At 33.6% G+C, this 17,374-nt stretch overlaps 2 protein-coding genes across 2 annotated transcripts; both read right to left on the minus strand.

Annotated features, from left to right (window-relative positions):
• Positions 1–73: 73 nt before the first annotated feature.
• On the minus strand, positions 74–10,702 carry LOC132175539 (transferases, transferring acyl groups). The gene is made up of 17 exons (XM_059587508.2): positions 10,662–10,702; positions 10,471–10,557; positions 10,307–10,370; positions 10,190–10,235; positions 9,892–10,010; positions 9,629–9,702; positions 9,363–9,441; positions 9,172–9,261; positions 7,467–7,540; positions 5,166–5,253; positions 4,322–4,448; positions 4,136–4,240; positions 3,536–3,671; positions 3,391–3,442; positions 2,654–2,698; positions 669–767; positions 74–589 (listed from the first exon to the last, which is right to left on the minus strand). Exons 2-17 carry the CDS (start codon positions 10,518–10,520, stop codon positions 437–439), a joined length of 1,401 nt encoding a protein of 466 aa, XP_059443491.2. The 5' UTR covers positions 10,521–10,557; positions 10,662–10,702; the 3' UTR covers positions 74–436.
• Positions 10,703–14,264: 3,562 nt separating this feature from the next.
• Positions 14,265–15,107, minus strand: LOC132174124 (RING/U-box superfamily protein). The gene has a single exon (XM_059585821.2). The coding sequence runs from the start codon at positions 15,105–15,107 to the stop codon at positions 14,265–14,267; it is 843 nt and encodes a 280-aa protein (XP_059441804.2).
• Positions 15,108–17,374: the final 2,267 nt, after the last annotated feature.

The raw sequence follows: 17,374 nt of genomic DNA on the forward strand, positions 1-17,374 counted from the left end.
CTTGTGCCGTTTCACTGAACATGTGAGCACATGTACGCCAGAAATTATACGAAAGAAGAAAGACATCCAAGTACGAGTTGTAGATTGTTTTTGTTCTGCTTTGTATAAATGGGCAAATATAATCATTGATCTATAAATAATACGAGTGATTCCATAAGGTAACGTGGAAATAACAAGCATCTTCATGTGCAAGATAATGGGTGTTCCTGATATCTTGTGTAATGTGTGCCATTGGGACCATGAGTTCCATCATCAGTCTCTGCATTCCTAGGGCTTTATAATGTATCATCTTGGAAATGGCAAGCCAGGTGCATCAACTCTCAGGGATCAGTTTCAACAATTTTGCCAGGCACATGGATTTGCATTGAGAATTTTGGTCATTTCAATGATAGCTTTTACCAAAAAGAAAAATAGCTACAGACCATGGCTAATTACTCTACCAGAATTTTAGCCTAATGCCACAAAAATCTGCAATCCCAACAACAGTTGATAAAATAGAAGCATAGGCAACAAGGATAGAAAGGGCTGAGAGTGATGATGCAGACAGGGTATCCACAGACAGGTTTACCAGCCCCGTGAGCAGATTTGCCTGCAAATGAAAATGAGAAAATAGATTGTTACTTCGAGCTTGAGAGGGAAAAGACGTTTACATAGGGTATCTTGTTTACCAGGAGAAATGCACCCAGTAAGTTCCGGTTAAATGCTTCTTCCAGAATAGAAGTTATACTTCCAGGAATATAATCAGAAAGCATTAGGACAGACAGCACCTGCCAAAGAGGAGATATTTTGATTGGGAACAATTAGATACTTCAAATTGAAATCGATCAAAAGGATGCACAATAGACATCTACTTTCCATATCAAGATTATAACACTCAAAAAATACAAACCAATTACATTTTTCCCCTCCGTTAAATTGAATGGGAAAAGTCTCGCATGCACAGCAAGTGCACCTGACCCATTTTTAAAGGTAAAAATTTGCCCATGTCATGTTAAAAAAAAAAAAAAAAAAAAAAATGATAACCAAAAAGAGTGGCAACTTTGTATTTTATATGGGGTCAGGTGCACATACCCAATTTAACACCTAAAGTTAACAGAAGGCACAAAGTAACACTAAAACTTTGATTTGAGGGGAAAAGTGCTGAGATTTGTAGTTTGATGAGGGCTTTGCAAAAGGAGTGACAGTTTGGGGTAATAGTGTGGTTCCCTAATTCAATACTTTGTGAAAACAATCATGAACTAAACAATATATTTAAACAGTCAAGAGAATTTTATACCAAAACAAACAGAAAATAAGTAACTTATTTTTCTTGAAAATATTTCCTATTAAAATTATTCCCATTGAGAGAATATTTTATACCAAAACAAACAAAGCATAAGTATGAATATACGTTTTGTTGTACTCATATGAAGATAGATTAGACTCATTAAAAAGAATTGAGTGTTTTAGTAGATATACATTTCAATGAATTATATGGAAGGCATGGCTGATTTCTCTCCCTCCGCCTCTCTCGCTCCCCACACTACTACTCATGCAACTTAAAGAGAACCAAAATTTAGCCCCTTCAAGAAAGAAAAAAAACCCTAAACCGAACCCGTCCTTTTATGAACTATAAGACTCAACCTTTGGAGTTTCTGCTATAGTCCTAAAAAGCATATGCAACTAGGATTCTGAAAACTAAATCCTTTTTTTACTTTATACCTCAAGCTTGGTCAAACCTAATCAACAAACAAACATGAACCTTTCCTCCAGTATCCTAACATCATAAGTGTTCAAACTTTAGCCCACGACTGCCGTATTAAAGGTCCAAGGAAAACTCGTAGTCCTCCAAACCTTGGACATATTTTCATATGAAATTATCAACCCTCTAGCCTATTGGATTCACATGCTGAAACTTACCTACAAACACTTGTGGACTAAAATCAGCGTATCCCTTAACAACTTTTTGGTCACTACAAGTAGCTCTCTTCACTTGGAAGTATTCAATTTTGATGGTTATTCCTCACACCCCTATGAATTACCAATATTACAACCAAATTGTAACACCCAAGTCCTACATTGAGAAAACGAATAATCCACAGAGAGTGAGTAGATTATAAAGGCATTCATGGGTGTTAAGTCTCACATTAGTTCCTTGTTAAGTAAGACTAAGCTTTATAAGTGATTATAGGCAGCTCCAAATTGACTAGTCATAATAACACAGATGGCTTTCCTTAGGTCATTACAAATAGTATTAGAGCAACATAGTGATAGCGCAAATGTGAGTAATATTTTTCCTAGGTCGTTACACAGATACCTTCCAACTTCCCTATCTATTCTTCAACATGTAACTAAACAGACAAGAAAATAGTATCAATAAAAATTTAACACAAGTAGGCTGACATTACCATGAAGAACTTTGGAATGTGACATACAATTTATTCATTAGAGTGAATTAAAGAACCATCGCTATTATTCCAAGAAAATAAAATTCAATGAATAGGAAATAGACACATTATCCATTTAATATCTGTTCACTACGTTAATATATCTCCTAAAATAATTGATCTTGTGCTGTGTTAACAGACATCCACAATATGTGATGACTTCAACACTAGGAGAGTGAAAATATCATCAAACTCTATATTTATGAATCAAAGGGGCATGTGATTACCTGTAGGTTTAAGGCCAATACCATAGAAACATACGTCAAATTGCACTGCACAATGTGTTCGTATTAGTTTTCTTCCACACACTAATGCATATTGTTACATTAAGGGCACGTTTGGTATGTTGAATGGTTATTCCATGAGGAAAATGAATAACTATTACTAGAAATGAAAGGTGGAATGCAATTGCTATTTCTATTATGTAGTTTGGTGACAACACATATACTCTCATTGGAATTGTACAAAAATTACTCAAATATCCAAGATATATATGAAAAAAAAAAAAAAAAATTATTAATTAAAAAAAAATGGAACAAATTATTTTACTATGGCAAAACCACAGGAATGGTCACACCACGGACGGGTGTCCTTGGCAAGCCCACCCCCGATGAGCCAAGACCACCCCTATGATCAGCCACCCATAGAATGTTTTGTGATTTTTTTTTTTTTTTTTTTTTTTTTTTTATTTTAGAAATCAATAAATTAGGTTTGCAAAAAAAAAAAAAAAAAAAAGATTTTTTGAAAAACCCATTCTATTCCTCAAGAAATAACTAGTCCTCTCATTTTTTAGAGAAATATGTATTCACCTTTATAAGGGAATAGTTATTTCTAGGAATTGTGTGCAACAAACAAAAGAATGGCTATCTTATAGGAATAGCCATTCCGTTGGGTCTATTCCACGTACTAAACGTGCCCTAACACTTATAGAAATAAGAAAATTAAAGAGAGCTGGATATTATACCATTCTACGAGAAACTCTTTCAACGTATCTGTCAAGAAGCAGAGTTATTATCCTAAAACAGAAATTTAGAGAAAGAGTTAGAAAGTCACTTTTAAAGTGTTGTTGATAAGGATGGTAGAAATTACGAGCATTATATAGACCATACCAGAACAGAAGAGCAAGAACCCAGACTCTTATCCTGGCCCATCTATTGCTTCTCAACATAGTAGACGAATGTTTTCCATTTCCAAAAAATAGATAGTTACCCAACTGGACACCAAGAAGGTACATACCCCAATATCCTGGGGATAAAAACAATCAATATTCGGGAAAAAAAAACATAATACATGCAGTAAGAATGAGTAAGAGCTACTAACAAAAAGATTAACTCAAGGAGACCCTTAAGTTCTTATTGCATGCATGTTCGTCCACCTTCATGTATTGTGCTAATCAACAAATTTACCCCCCAACTATTCTAACTGATGATTGATTAAAGTGTTTACACCACTCTCTCTCTTTTCTTCTTTCTGATTTAATTTCAAATATTCTAAATAAAATATTTAACATCTTTCCAGAACTCAACAAAAATCACAGAATTTTTGTAAAAGTTCAATATTGTGAACCACCATAATCGCCTGAAAATATAACTTAAACCATGCCAAGAAAATTAAATTGCAATGTTAAAAACAGTGAGCATTCACTCCACCACTAATGAAAATAATGGCCAATCATCCAACCATTATAAGCATTTCAACTTGATCCTCACCGAAAATGCTAAAGATTCCCTCCTTGTTTTGGCTGATGATGTCAATTCCCCTTTCATTGGAAAGCAGATACAAATTCAACCCATGCATCAAGCAAATTTGGTACCCTGAATAATAAAAAATCTGATAAGGTTAAAAAATGATCTTTCCAAAGACATAAATATAAACATATTCAATAGAAAGTATACCTACTAGAACTAATGAACCAAGAATTCCAGAATATTGTGTGGGAACATTAATTGTGGATGTAAGGATGGATATGGCTGCAAGTGTGAAAAAGAAATTCCAGTGCACACCATATTCAGCCACATGAACCTACAAGGAAAAATAAGCAGACAGACCTCATTTATAAGCACATAATAAGATTAGAAAATTAAACTATAAGACTCTTATTATCCCGCAAATACAGCATTACATGGCCAATTTATAGCACTACAAACGAACCATGAATTGTAGTCACGAGAAATTTTCCTGTTTAGGATCATAAACTTCAGTCTCATCATACCACCGAAGAAATGTAAATCTTTTGGGAGTATCTAAATGACAAAATTAATATGAAAATCAGCTTAATGTAGTAGGTTTCCACAAATCTTAATAAGAAATAGCTAAAGTTCTATGATGTATGATGATATGAACATGACCAAAATGAGAGTAAAATTTGAGAATTTGTACGTTCTAACAATAATATTAGTGAAATTTTTTTATTATATATAGAAAACTACTTATAATTGCCTCCCTGCATTTAACCTCCAATTACTACATGCATGGACAGATGTAGAAACTTCCATTCCCTAAATAAATCAGGGTGAAATGAGGTTAGCAAAACCCACCTGGACATATCTGTTCCATTAGTGTTGCAGAGGCTAGGTCAGATTTTGCCAACTACATTTACAAAAGCCATCCATTTACAGAGAAGCGATATGGTCTATCTCAATAACATGCAATTTTGCAAATGTGTGTTAAAAACAACCTCTATAATGCAGCACAAATATGCAACTACATTAGAGGCAATATGAATAAAAAAAAATCTACCTGATAGTCCACACCCGCTGTAGAAACAAGACGTGCAAATCCTAGAATGATTAGCGGACTAGTAGATTGAAGTGCAGTCCTCCAATTCCTAAAAGAGCATGGAAACCAAAAACCATTAATATCATTATTACTTCAAAACCGCTGATTTTTTATCTTTCCATGGTGATCATATTCTGTCGTAAGTTATACTTAATCTGCCAGTTCAGGTTATTCAATTGTGTTAAACTGCGAGGGCATGTAACTAGCAATGATAAACCGTCTTTTGTGTTTTTCTTTGCCTGTGGAGCTATAATTTAAACTTATGCCAATAGCTATTTGGAGTTATATAGTATTAAAAAACTAGACACCTCACAACAAACAATACAAATATGCTACTTCAAGATCAGTGAAAGCGCATCCAGCTATACCATATGGGAACTAACTCCATATCAGAAGAAAAAGACTAATTAGCTGAGTAAACCAAGCAAGTAAGCCTGAAATATAAGAAAGAAGGAACAGTGGTCACTTTCAGACCCAAGATGATTGCAGAGAGATGACTGAGACTAAGAGTAGTTAAACTGCTAATAAAGATGAATTACTAAAATGTCTTGGTAGATAGTTTTTATATGGATAATCCTTCAATAAAGATATCTGATTCCTGAAATACGAGTTTCAACAACGAAGTTCAGCCTATATCAATTAATAAGACCAGGTCAACTCTTAACTCCAAGCAGCTTGGAAACAAATGATGAACAGAGAAGAGATTTCCAGCCAAAAGGAAAATGACACAATCTGCTTGGTTGCAATCAATTTTAGGCATATATATATTCTTCCACGCTTACATATCAGAATTAAAGTCAGCATCATTGAAATTGCAATGACCTCCATTCCCCCCCACCCCCACCCCACCGAAAAGAAAAGCATCAAGATTACAACCAGAATGGTTAATTTGGCCTTGGGAAAAATTGGTTCAAGCTTGAGCCAAGCTCAATCCAACCAGACTTCAGCTACCCTGTTCTGAGATGGTTAATTTGGGTTGCCCACACTGGAGCCTGTTTGCAATTCGGTTTATAAGCTCATCACTCTTAACATACAAATAATAATAAAAGAAAATAAAAAACTGAAGGACACTTCAGGGTGGATTCAGAGAGTAAAAGATTAGGCAGCTTATTATCCACTTCACGGCTGCGCTTAATATTATTTAGCACAAACACAAAGTGACTCAACTTTCCTTTATACAATTAGAAGAAAAATAAAATAAATTTGTGGAAGTTAGATTGGCATCCTACTTAGACGCATCTTCAACAATTAGCAATCACAAGGAAAAACCAAAAGCACAGCCCTGCACGCACAAACAAATGTGGGAGAGAGAGAGAGAGAGAGCTATCTTATTTTTTTTTTATAAGAAATCGACACATCATTAAAAGCGTAAGGCACCCCTAAGTACACAGAAAGTATACAAAGAGGCATCTAGTTAGAAAGAGCAAAAAGAACAAGGAAGCGAGAGCTATCTTATCCTTAAAACAAAGAAAAAATACACTGAAAATTGTTTTATGCAAGATCAATCTCCATTCCCTTACTTCCCCATCTTTTTGAAAGTTAGTGACTGCACTGGCAATAATAATAAATACATAACCCCAAAAATAAAATCTGACAATCATAAGATCTCCTCATTCCACAACAATTAGACATAGTACCATTATCTTTAACGAACACTGATAAATCACTAGTTGTCCCAGAAGTTTAAACCGATAGGAAATTGTAAATTTAATTATTTAACTAATACATTAATACCCTTCACATGTGAGCTCAAACTTGTACTAACACGTGAAATATTTAACTAAAATAGAGTATAAATTGTGGAGTTAGAGTTCAAACTCATGACTTCTACTTGGATACTATGTTAAATTACAAATTGTCCCGAAAGCTTAAAGTGATAGAAATTGTGAATTTAATCATTTAATTAATACATTAACAAGCACTTCCCCTCCCCCTTAAGGTGCTTACCACTAGTTACTTTTTTTGTTTTTGTCCAATAATAGTTAAGAAACCCCATGCAGCACAAACCTTAACTATTATGAGCCTAATATGCAAATCATTTGCTTGATCTCAAACTATCTGGCCACCAAGCATATAATACAAAATAGTTACACTTAGTATGGTCTAATAAGCAAGCATAAATTTGTTAACAAAAAAACAAAAAACACTTGCAAGGAGCATATCAATTCGCTGACCCTACCAACATATGGCACAAATCCTTCATATATTTACACCAAGTTAGTGCTAAAAATTTTAAAGGAAGCAAAGCATAATAGGACTTACATAGCAGACACATTTCGTGCTTGTTGTGAAACTAATGAATTTACCAGTACAAAACTGCCAACACCAAGATCCATCTGACATAAAATTAAATTTGAATTTATTAGTTCATAAACACATTCAGATTACTACAAGCTAAAACAGAATAGAACAAATTTACATATCAAATAAAAAAAATCACAAGAGTATTTTGACACAGAGAGAGAGAAAGAGAGAGAGAGAGAGAGAGAGTCTACAACCTAATATTTGTAAGCAGTAATGAGAGAACTAGTGATATAATAATCCAAACCATACACTCCAAAATCAGAATATACACTCTAAAAATAAAAATTGGGATATAACTAAAAGATCAAAGCTCATATTAAGTATTTCATTTCTCTTTACTTATTATCTATTAGTTTCACTGTTTGATGTCAAAGATAAATATGAAAAAAAAAATTAACGCATGAGAAAAGTGTCTGTAAATCAAATTGAAAAGTCAAGGCAATATACTGAAGACATAGCAACAGCAAAGTGTAAAGAACTTCAGATGCATCAGGAGTTTAGTCTGAATCCAAAAAGTAACATCAGAATGCTCACTGCAGAGAAAACATCAAATGAATTTTTTAAGTTTTAGGGGTAAATTATTTCGAAACCATATGTGGTTTGCCAACCTATGGTTTAAAAAGTAACAATTTTCTCCATGTGGTTCATTTTATAAGTTTTCTCGGCTAATTTGGATGGAAATGCAGGCGAAACACAATTGTCATTAACAAAACAAAAAAGCTAATGAAATTATGTGGGTGAATTACAGCATACACCTTTGGTTTGATCTAAATTCAGTTTGTCAGCCTGTAATCCAAAAATGACACCTTGCTTTGAAGTTCAGTCTGTTAATTTTTTTAAGTCCAACTTAGACAGAGAAGGATACCGGAGTGAACCAGAAAAAAAAAAGGGGGGGGGGGGGGGGGGGTGGGGGGGAGAATGTTAATTTTCACACCACAAGTTGGTAAACCAAGTCTGGACCAGACCACAACTGAATATAGATAGTGTAGCTTACCCTTCTTTTCTTTTTTTCTTTTTTTTTTTTTCTCTTTTAAGTGTATGTTTTCTTATAAAACCATGTTATGAAAACCCATGATCACCAGCATGCCATGTTCCAACGGATTTAACATTGCCACATGAGTATGTAATTGATCAAATACACTCAATTCAAAGAATTGTACTCTATGATATAAAAGATCATTTAAGCCAACTAATTATCTCAACTTTCTTACAAGTAATTTTCTTTAAATTTAATGAATGCAATAGAGAACTAATTTAATTATAGATCCAATCATTGCAATCAACAACTTCATTTGTTCTTCTTTCTTTTGGTTTTTTGAGTGCTCAACTCATTAATTTAGGGCTTCTTTGCGGACAAATTTTTTTTTCTTTACTAATAATTTTGAGAGAGACACCAGCAACGTGGAAGATGGTTTTTGAAGTTATGTTTCATTGATTATGGCTTCTCCAAGAATAAAATGTTGCATATGCCACTGAATCAAACATTATTATTAGATGCACTTTTTAAAAGTTCTCCACTAGAAATAACACTTTAACAATAACAAGTCAAGAATAACAGAGAAGTTCAACTCCAAAATGACAGTAATCAATTGAGTTTCACAAATAAGAAAAACAACTGATAACAGCAAGGAAAAGATATTGCATTCAGCTTGGAAGATCTTACCAAACTAGTACCATAAGTCTCAGTCTTAGCATACTTTCTAGGAAATATTCTAAAGTCAACAGCCAAGATACACAAGCACGTTCCAATCATCTGCAGCAAATGGTTTCAATCACATGAATTACATGTTAATGTGGAAATATTTAACATAGTTGAGCTATATAATATGATTAGCAAACTATATAACTGCGTACCACAGATACCCTGTATGATGAAATTATTGGCTTAAGAGAATGGATCCCTCCTTCCAAGGAAGGAGAAGCAGAACCAGATCTGTATTGAAGAACAAACAAGTTTTCCTTAGAGCATACAATATTGAAGTGAATTATATGCTTACTTCTCAAAAGGAAGTTCTATGTTCATCCACTCATGCAATATACCATAGCATTATGACCTGATGTAAATGACTTCTGCCGTGAAAAATAAATAAAGTAAGGGAAGCATGTGTTACAAGTTTTACCTTTTGGCTGCAATGCTAAAAAACAGTAACATCGTCAACAAAATTGTGCATATATATGTCCAATCAGCTAGAACCTGTCAAGTTATCATTACAAAAACACAAAATCAAAAGTTACATATATGCAACAGAAAATACTCTCATAGATTATCGGACATCAATAACTCAAACCCTGACCAAACTGTAGTAGGAATAACAGCAGAGTCCTCAAATGCACATTCATTAGCCTGGCGCAATAGTTTTCACGAGCACAAGAGAAGACTTACGGTGAGAAAAAAGACAACGGGGAGAACAATGACCAGAAAATCAACGGCCATTGTAGCCATGTAAGCCCTCCAATCCTTAGAACGAACAATTTCATTATCACTTTTCTTCAACGACGCGTCTATGGCAAACAACATCCAAGGAAACAAATTAAAATCAAAAAACAAACACATTATATGCATAAATATCACATCGATTCCACACTCAAAACTCAGAGAATCAAATAGCCTAAGAAATACATGGAGTGAATTCTTCAAGTAAAACAATATCAAATAGAATAATTACATAAAAGAAACTTACAGAGAAATGGATTGGAGGAAAACGAGTGGCGCAGAAGAATCAGAATCTGAAAGCGCAAAAAGAGAAATGTGAATGGGAGTACATCAGAATGTGAAATAGAACAAGAGGCGGACTTACAGTGACATTTGTTAAAAGCGCGGCGATTTCGAGTATTGAAGATCCACTCAAATTGCTCACGAATCTGAAAAGTTCGAAAAATATAAATGAGAAAATTGAGAACACAGATAAATTGAAAGAGAAATCAGAGAGAGAGAGAGAGAGAGAGAGAGAGAGAGAGTAACTCTTCTTTAAGGCGCTTGTAGGGATTGAAGGACTTTGGGAGTGAGTCCATGGATGAAGAAGAATGAATCAACGTTCAAATTTGAGAGCTGGGATTGAGCTAATAAGATATAGATTTTCTCTCCCAAAAAAAAAAAGATATAGAAATGACTTGTACAGGAATGGAAAGTTTATCAATGTTCACAGTTCACACCTTCTTCGTTAAGGGAAAAATGTTCGAGAGATCGGAATTTTTATCACTTCTTATCAGACCACCAAACAAAGTTTGAGAAATTTCTTTTAATTTGATCTATAAAATGACATGGTTACTTTTTTTAAAAAAATAACATGTAAGATGCACGTGAGATTTTATAAAAATTATTTTAACTTTGTTTTTATTATTAAAAAAAATGTATATTTTATATGCTTAAAAGACACATATCATTTTTATAGGCCGAGTTTGAGAAAATTTCTTCCACCAAATTTGAAAGAAAACTCTGTTTATGACCAAACCACCTTCTAATTAAGCTTGAGAGAGGTTCAGCCCAGTCACTAGGGGTGAAATGACGGTTAGTAAAATCTACTAACCACCTACGTAGTTAGCGGTTAATAACTCTAATACAGCTAACCGATTCTTAGAAGAAAAAAATTTATAATTTTTTTTTTTAAAAAGAAAAAAAAAACAAAACAAAACAAAACGATATCATTTTTATGGTAATACGATAATATCATATTACATACAACATTATATATATATATATATATATATATATATATATATATATATATATATAAAATTTAAAACACAAAAATGACATTGTTTCATGTATATATATATAGATAGGCAATTAGCGATTTTTCCTAACCGTCTTCAAAAGCGGTTAACGGTTGGTGTGGTTATTAATTGTCCGCCTTTTCACCCCTACCGGTCACCCCTATTCAGTCAAATAAGGTAGCCCTAGGTCAATTTTGTGAGTGGTTAGACCACCCTAGTGTTTGCTTTTTTTTTTTGTAATATATTTATATTTTTATTAAATATAACACATGTCACTTTTTTATTGGATATGAAGTGACAATATCGTTAAAAAATTGATGGGGGTGGATAAAATAATTTATTTGATAACAATTATAATTTAGAGAGTAAATCAATAAAATTTAAATCTTAATAAGTGATATAATAAAAAGTCATACCTCATAAACCTTTAAAACATTTTTCCCTTTCATTGATTGAATAATTAATTAAATTTAAAAAATAAAAAACTCCTATAACAGATACCTACGATTCTTTTCTACAGAAAAATTAAATGAAATTTATTTAACAAGTAATAAATTATGTAGCCATTACATCAAAGTAATCTAGAACCTAATAATATGTTTTTGAATGTAAAATCATCAGAAAAAACTAAGGAGGTCAACTTGATGAATTTTCAAGCCGAGTTGCAAGAAGTGGCTGTGTTTTAGAGTTTTAAATATGTATATCTTAATTCTTTTTGCATAAAAAATGTATTTTGACTCGACCGTTGAATGTTGATGAGAACGAGATAAAAAGTCAAATTATCATATGTTTAGAGCCTTACTAAAATGAATAAAAATATATATATTTCTCCATTTTAACTGTTTATTTTTTTAAAACTTCTCTAACAGCTTTATTATTTTAATAATTTACTTTTAATATTTTATTTAAATATTCATTTTCAAATATTTTTTATTTTTTTAACTATTAAAAAATAGGCAGTAACAGAAAAGAAAAGGGGGTAAGAAACCATTTTTTTATTCAATTTGTGAGTGAATAGTACTCACTAACTGTCCACTCGCTCTATATATATATATATATTCTATCAAAGTGGTGAGGCTGAAAAAGAGGGAACAAAATTCTCTAATTTGAACTGAAAATTATCCAGTTGGTTATACTTGAAGAATATTTTTGTCTTTATTTTTTTAGGGGACAAAAATAGCCCCACTGTAACTAATTAGATATTCTCTCATTCAAATAAACTAGAAAGGATCCCAATTCGAAAAGAGACTTTTTAGGCATTTTCACCAAATTGTCTTACTAAAATAACCAAAAAAAATGATTTTGGTGAGGCTTTAAATAGTACTTTAATAAATGTTTTAAACTACTAGTTATCCCAAAAGTTTAAGTTGGTAGGAAAAAGTAAACTTAATCACTTAATCATTACTTTAACACTTACACGTGTGAGTTTAAACTCTCTTTTAATAGGTGATGCCCAATACGTGGAATATTTAATTTAAATGTGGTAAATTTACAGAGTCATGGTTCGATCCCAAGACCTTTGACTCTAATACCATATTAAAATAACTAGAAAATATTAGAAATGAACTAAGGCCCTGTTTGGTTTGCAGAATGGGTATTCCATTAAGAAAATGAATAAGTATTATTACTGGGAATAGAAGATGTTAGAATGGAATAATTATTCAAATTATTTAGTGTGGCAATAATACACATGGTCTAATTGGAATTGAATCAAAATTACTAAAAACCCCCACATTATTTTATTTTATTTTATTCAATTCATATTAGAAAAAGAAAAATTAACAAAACCTAAAAAATAGTGGGTGGCCAACCATCCACAGAACCGGCCGGTGGTGGTGCGACCACCCCCAGAGCGCCTCATGATGGACCCACGAGGTGTTTCGAGGGTGGTCGCGTGGCCACCCCTGACAACCTACGAGGGTGGTCGCGGCCACCCCTAGAGGGCTTTTGGGGTGGCCGTAGCCACCCCCTAATGAGCATCAGGGGTGGCTGTAGCCACCCTGAGACACCTCGCACCACCCCCACCTCGTTTGTGGGGGGGTGGTCGGCCACCCCCTTAAATTTCCATATATATATATAAGTTTAAAATAAAATAAAAAATTATAAAGAGGTTTTTTGGAAAATCTATTTCATTATATAAGGAATAGTATTCATCTCATTTTTTAGAGGAATAACTATTTCTGTGTGTATAAGATTAGTCATTTCCATGTGAATGACTATTCACATGAATAGACTCGTACCAAACAAAAGAATGACTATTTTATAAGAATAACCATTTCATTTCAAGGGTCTATTCCGCAAACTAAACTGGCCCTAAATATGTAATTTTGTGTGTGTACTGAACTGTTGACCTTTTTTTTTTAAAAAAAAAAAATACCTATTGAATAAGGCAGATAAAATAAGAAATACATTCAAGAGTAATGGACAATATTACAGAATCAAATCAATATACATATACAGAAAAATATAGATCAATAGCAAATACAGTGAATATCTGAATATAACAGTTTTGAACTAGATTCATTAATGTTGTCAGCATAAGTTTCAATATATATATATTTTGACATGTCCACACAAGAGTAGGAGATGAACAATTCAACCTAATGATCTTCGTTTCATGAAAGTGATCTACAACGGATTGAGCTACCTCTTGAAGACCAATATATATATTTGGTAACAAGCTTTAAACCACTTCATTTGAAAACAATGTATCCCATTACTTTGCTTAGAAATATATATATATATATATATTAAAAAAGTTGTATCCCATTACTTAATTCATCAATATACAATTGAGCGCAGAATTTTAAAAAATGGAAAAAGAGAGCTTGGAATAAATCTTCCTCCATTTCTTTATGTGCTGACAATTCCCAACGATAATGTCAATTTAAAATATCCTGTTTTGCAAATCCATATTTATGTATGGAGAAATACAAAAATATATATATGGACGAAAGAAAAACAAATACAAAAAAAAAAAAAAACTTTATTGATCGTGTTTCCGCCGGCGGAGGACCAATATACACCTCGGCAAATCCTCCATTAATCGCTTGCCGCCGTATGGTGTGAGAATTCCCCAAATACCGTACAACTTTTAACGCCATTGTGGCCTCTCAAAAGCCGTACTTCTACGTGCTCCGGCAATCTCAGCGTATACCTATCATCCCCTTCTCTTTTCCTAACCAAAGAATGCCCGGTCGAGTGGGACCTTGAAAATCTCTCCACCTTGTTAGCTTCATTGTTTTCTCGCGTCGTCTTAGAAGAAGCACGTTCATGGCTTTCTCCTGCGGATTCCGAGCTCCCATGATCATTCTCGTATTCTTTTATATCAATCCGCACAGAACCCTCCAACGCCTCATTACTCCCCTGAGCACCGTGCACGGCGGCATTATGATCATGAGGAGACTTTTTCAACGAGCTTTCCGGCGGCATATCAAGATTCCGACGACAAACTGGGCAAGTTTTGTGAGATTCGAGCCAGAGATCGATGCATTCTTGATGAAAAACATGGTAGCAAACGGTCAAAAGGCGAAGCAAACTGTCGTCCTCGAACTCCACCAAGCAGATTGCGCACTCCAAACCGTATTTTTCTTTGCGGAAATCCTTAACGCTTGAATATAAAAAAGTGGGGAAGGATTGAATTAGAGAATGATCGAGGCCGTTGATGACAGATGCATCTGGGGCACCAATGTTATTGCCGGAAGGTGTTCGACGAATGTGCCACGAATTAGAAACGTTTTCAAGGAAACACCTACAGAAATATACAGAGAAGAAGCCTAGAAAGAAGAAAACAAGGAGGATTATTGTTAGAATTACTGTTACAGAAGGGGAGGCGGTGCCGTAATTTGAAGATGGTATTGGTGGGGGATTGACATTCATCGGCATTGCTTAACTGGGTGGGCAGCCGGGGAATGGATTGTTCCGGCCGTGGCTCTTTGCATGGATGAGATAATGAATATAATTGACCAGAAGAAGAAGAATAAAAGAAATTGAATTTTCTTTGATGGGCTGTTCAACTTGTTTTGAGGGAGAAGAAGGAGAGAATCAAGGAGGCGTGTCAATGTGTTTGTGAGCATAAAATATGGTGCCTTAAATTGGGATGGTGATGTGGATTACGTTGGTTTAGCTGGTTTAGCCATTGAACGAGTCATAGCAGATTAACAAATTGCTCTCCTTTAATTAGTTTTTGTTGTTTCAAAATATTTCAAACCATATACCAATATTTTCCACTTCATCCCAGTTATATGATGTACAAGTTGACTCCTATACGATTATTATACAGTTGAGATGTCGTGACTAATTTTTACTCTCACATAGTAATACAATCGTCTACTAAATAATGTTATTTTTTTTTTTTCTAAAATCCTTATTACAAAACATACTCCTTGAAATGTCTTCTCCCTAAAATCAATTTTCTATTTTTCTATTCAAAAGCTTAATCAGTGGAGACTAATCAAATTTTCTACTATAGTAGCACATACTCACTGAGAGCCACACATGAGGAGCCTAGAAGGTAGGAACTACCTGCACTTTCTCAAGTCGAATTGAGCTATAACTTGACCAAATCCCACTAGGGCATCAATGAGAACTAAAGTGATTTACACTAATAATGTATAAATATTTTCGTTAGGGGATTCAAACTCATGCCCTAATGTGTACCTAACAACTTTAAAAATTTGATTGAGTCATTCAACTACCACCCTAAATGATATCATATTTTCTATTCTCTCATCACCTTTGTTCTTCTATAGGAACTTAAGGAGAAGTTGCATGGTATTAAAATGAGCTGCAACATTAATGAGGCCTTATTATTTTTGGCAGAGCCTCTCTCAATGAGGCCCATTCAATTAAACTTTAAGCAAAAATACAAGGCTCATACACTAAAAAAAAAAATTAAAAAAAAAAATTACAAGGGCTCAGACTTTTCTTTTTTTTTTCTTTTTTTTTTTCAAGAGATGAATCTTTAAAATATTTAGCTGCTCATTTACGAGTCCACTATTGCATTGGCGAGAGTGAAGCAAGATTAAATCAGCTACTTTCAAACCAAAGGAGAGGAAGAGATGGAGGGAATAAGCTCCTTTAATTGAATGTTTTGCTCTATTTTCCACTACTAAGGAAATATGCTGGTTGTCTTTATGTACACGAGAAGAAGAGTAAGGTTGAATGCATGGCAGAGGTGAAAGACAAATCAATTCGACTTTGAGAGAATTTTTTTTTTAATTTTTTTTAGAAAGAAAAAATAAAAGCATTTACAAATAAAACCACTCATGAATTGAAATTCTAAAAATGCTTTTACTTCTGTCTTCACAGACGAAACTCTGTGTGAGGTCTGAGCCTTTTGCCATTCTCATACCATGCCGTAGGCAGCAAGTTTCTTCCCCATAAAGAGTTTTTTCCCAAATCTTAATTGCTTTGCCATCAGCCATCATCGTCAACTGCTTTATATATTGCGTTGCAGCTGTTTCATCTGCATTGCATTTGTTTCTGAGTTGTTTTCCCAAATCTTAATTACTTTGCCATCATCCATCATCGTTAGCTTCTTTATATATAGCGTTGCAGGCTTACAGCTGTTTCATCTGCATTGCATTTGTTTCTTGAAGTTCTTTAAGGCTCTCTCTCTTTCACTACTGTGCTCTTTGGAACTCTCATTTCCTGTCCTTCCTTTCTCTGTATCACTGTGAGTTCTCGAGTTCTCAATTTTGGTTTGTATTTACTGAATGCTATGTATATTGAAATTTTTATCTGTTTTCGTTAGAAAGAGTCTTAAAGGGTGTTTCTTTTGTTTTTGAGTTTTTTGAGTTGATATAGAGCTGGCATATGTTAAGATATTATCTACTACCAATGATTCCAAGTCAGCAGCTGGTACATCAACTTCTCCTTCCTCTAGTAGATGTCTATCTGCAAGAGAACTTCTTGGTATAACTGATAAGAGATTTTCAGTTCAAATATCAGATGATGATTATCACTTGGATAAGTCATCCTCTGATATTCAAACTTCTCCGTTGATAAGATAGATATCTGTATTATTTAAATGTATTATTTGAATTTTGTAATTTAGTTACATGTTATCTTTATCTTCATTTGTAAAGCTACGAACTCTTCTATAAATGAAAGAATGGTTAGCAACATCAAGTAAGCTACCATTTCCAAAT

Source organism: Corylus avellana, chromosome 3 (assembly GCF_965113065.1).
Source record: "Corylus avellana chromosome 3, dhCorAvel1.hap1.2, whole genome shotgun sequence".
Taxonomy (NCBI): domain Eukaryota; kingdom Viridiplantae; phylum Streptophyta; class Magnoliopsida; order Fagales; family Betulaceae; genus Corylus; species Corylus avellana.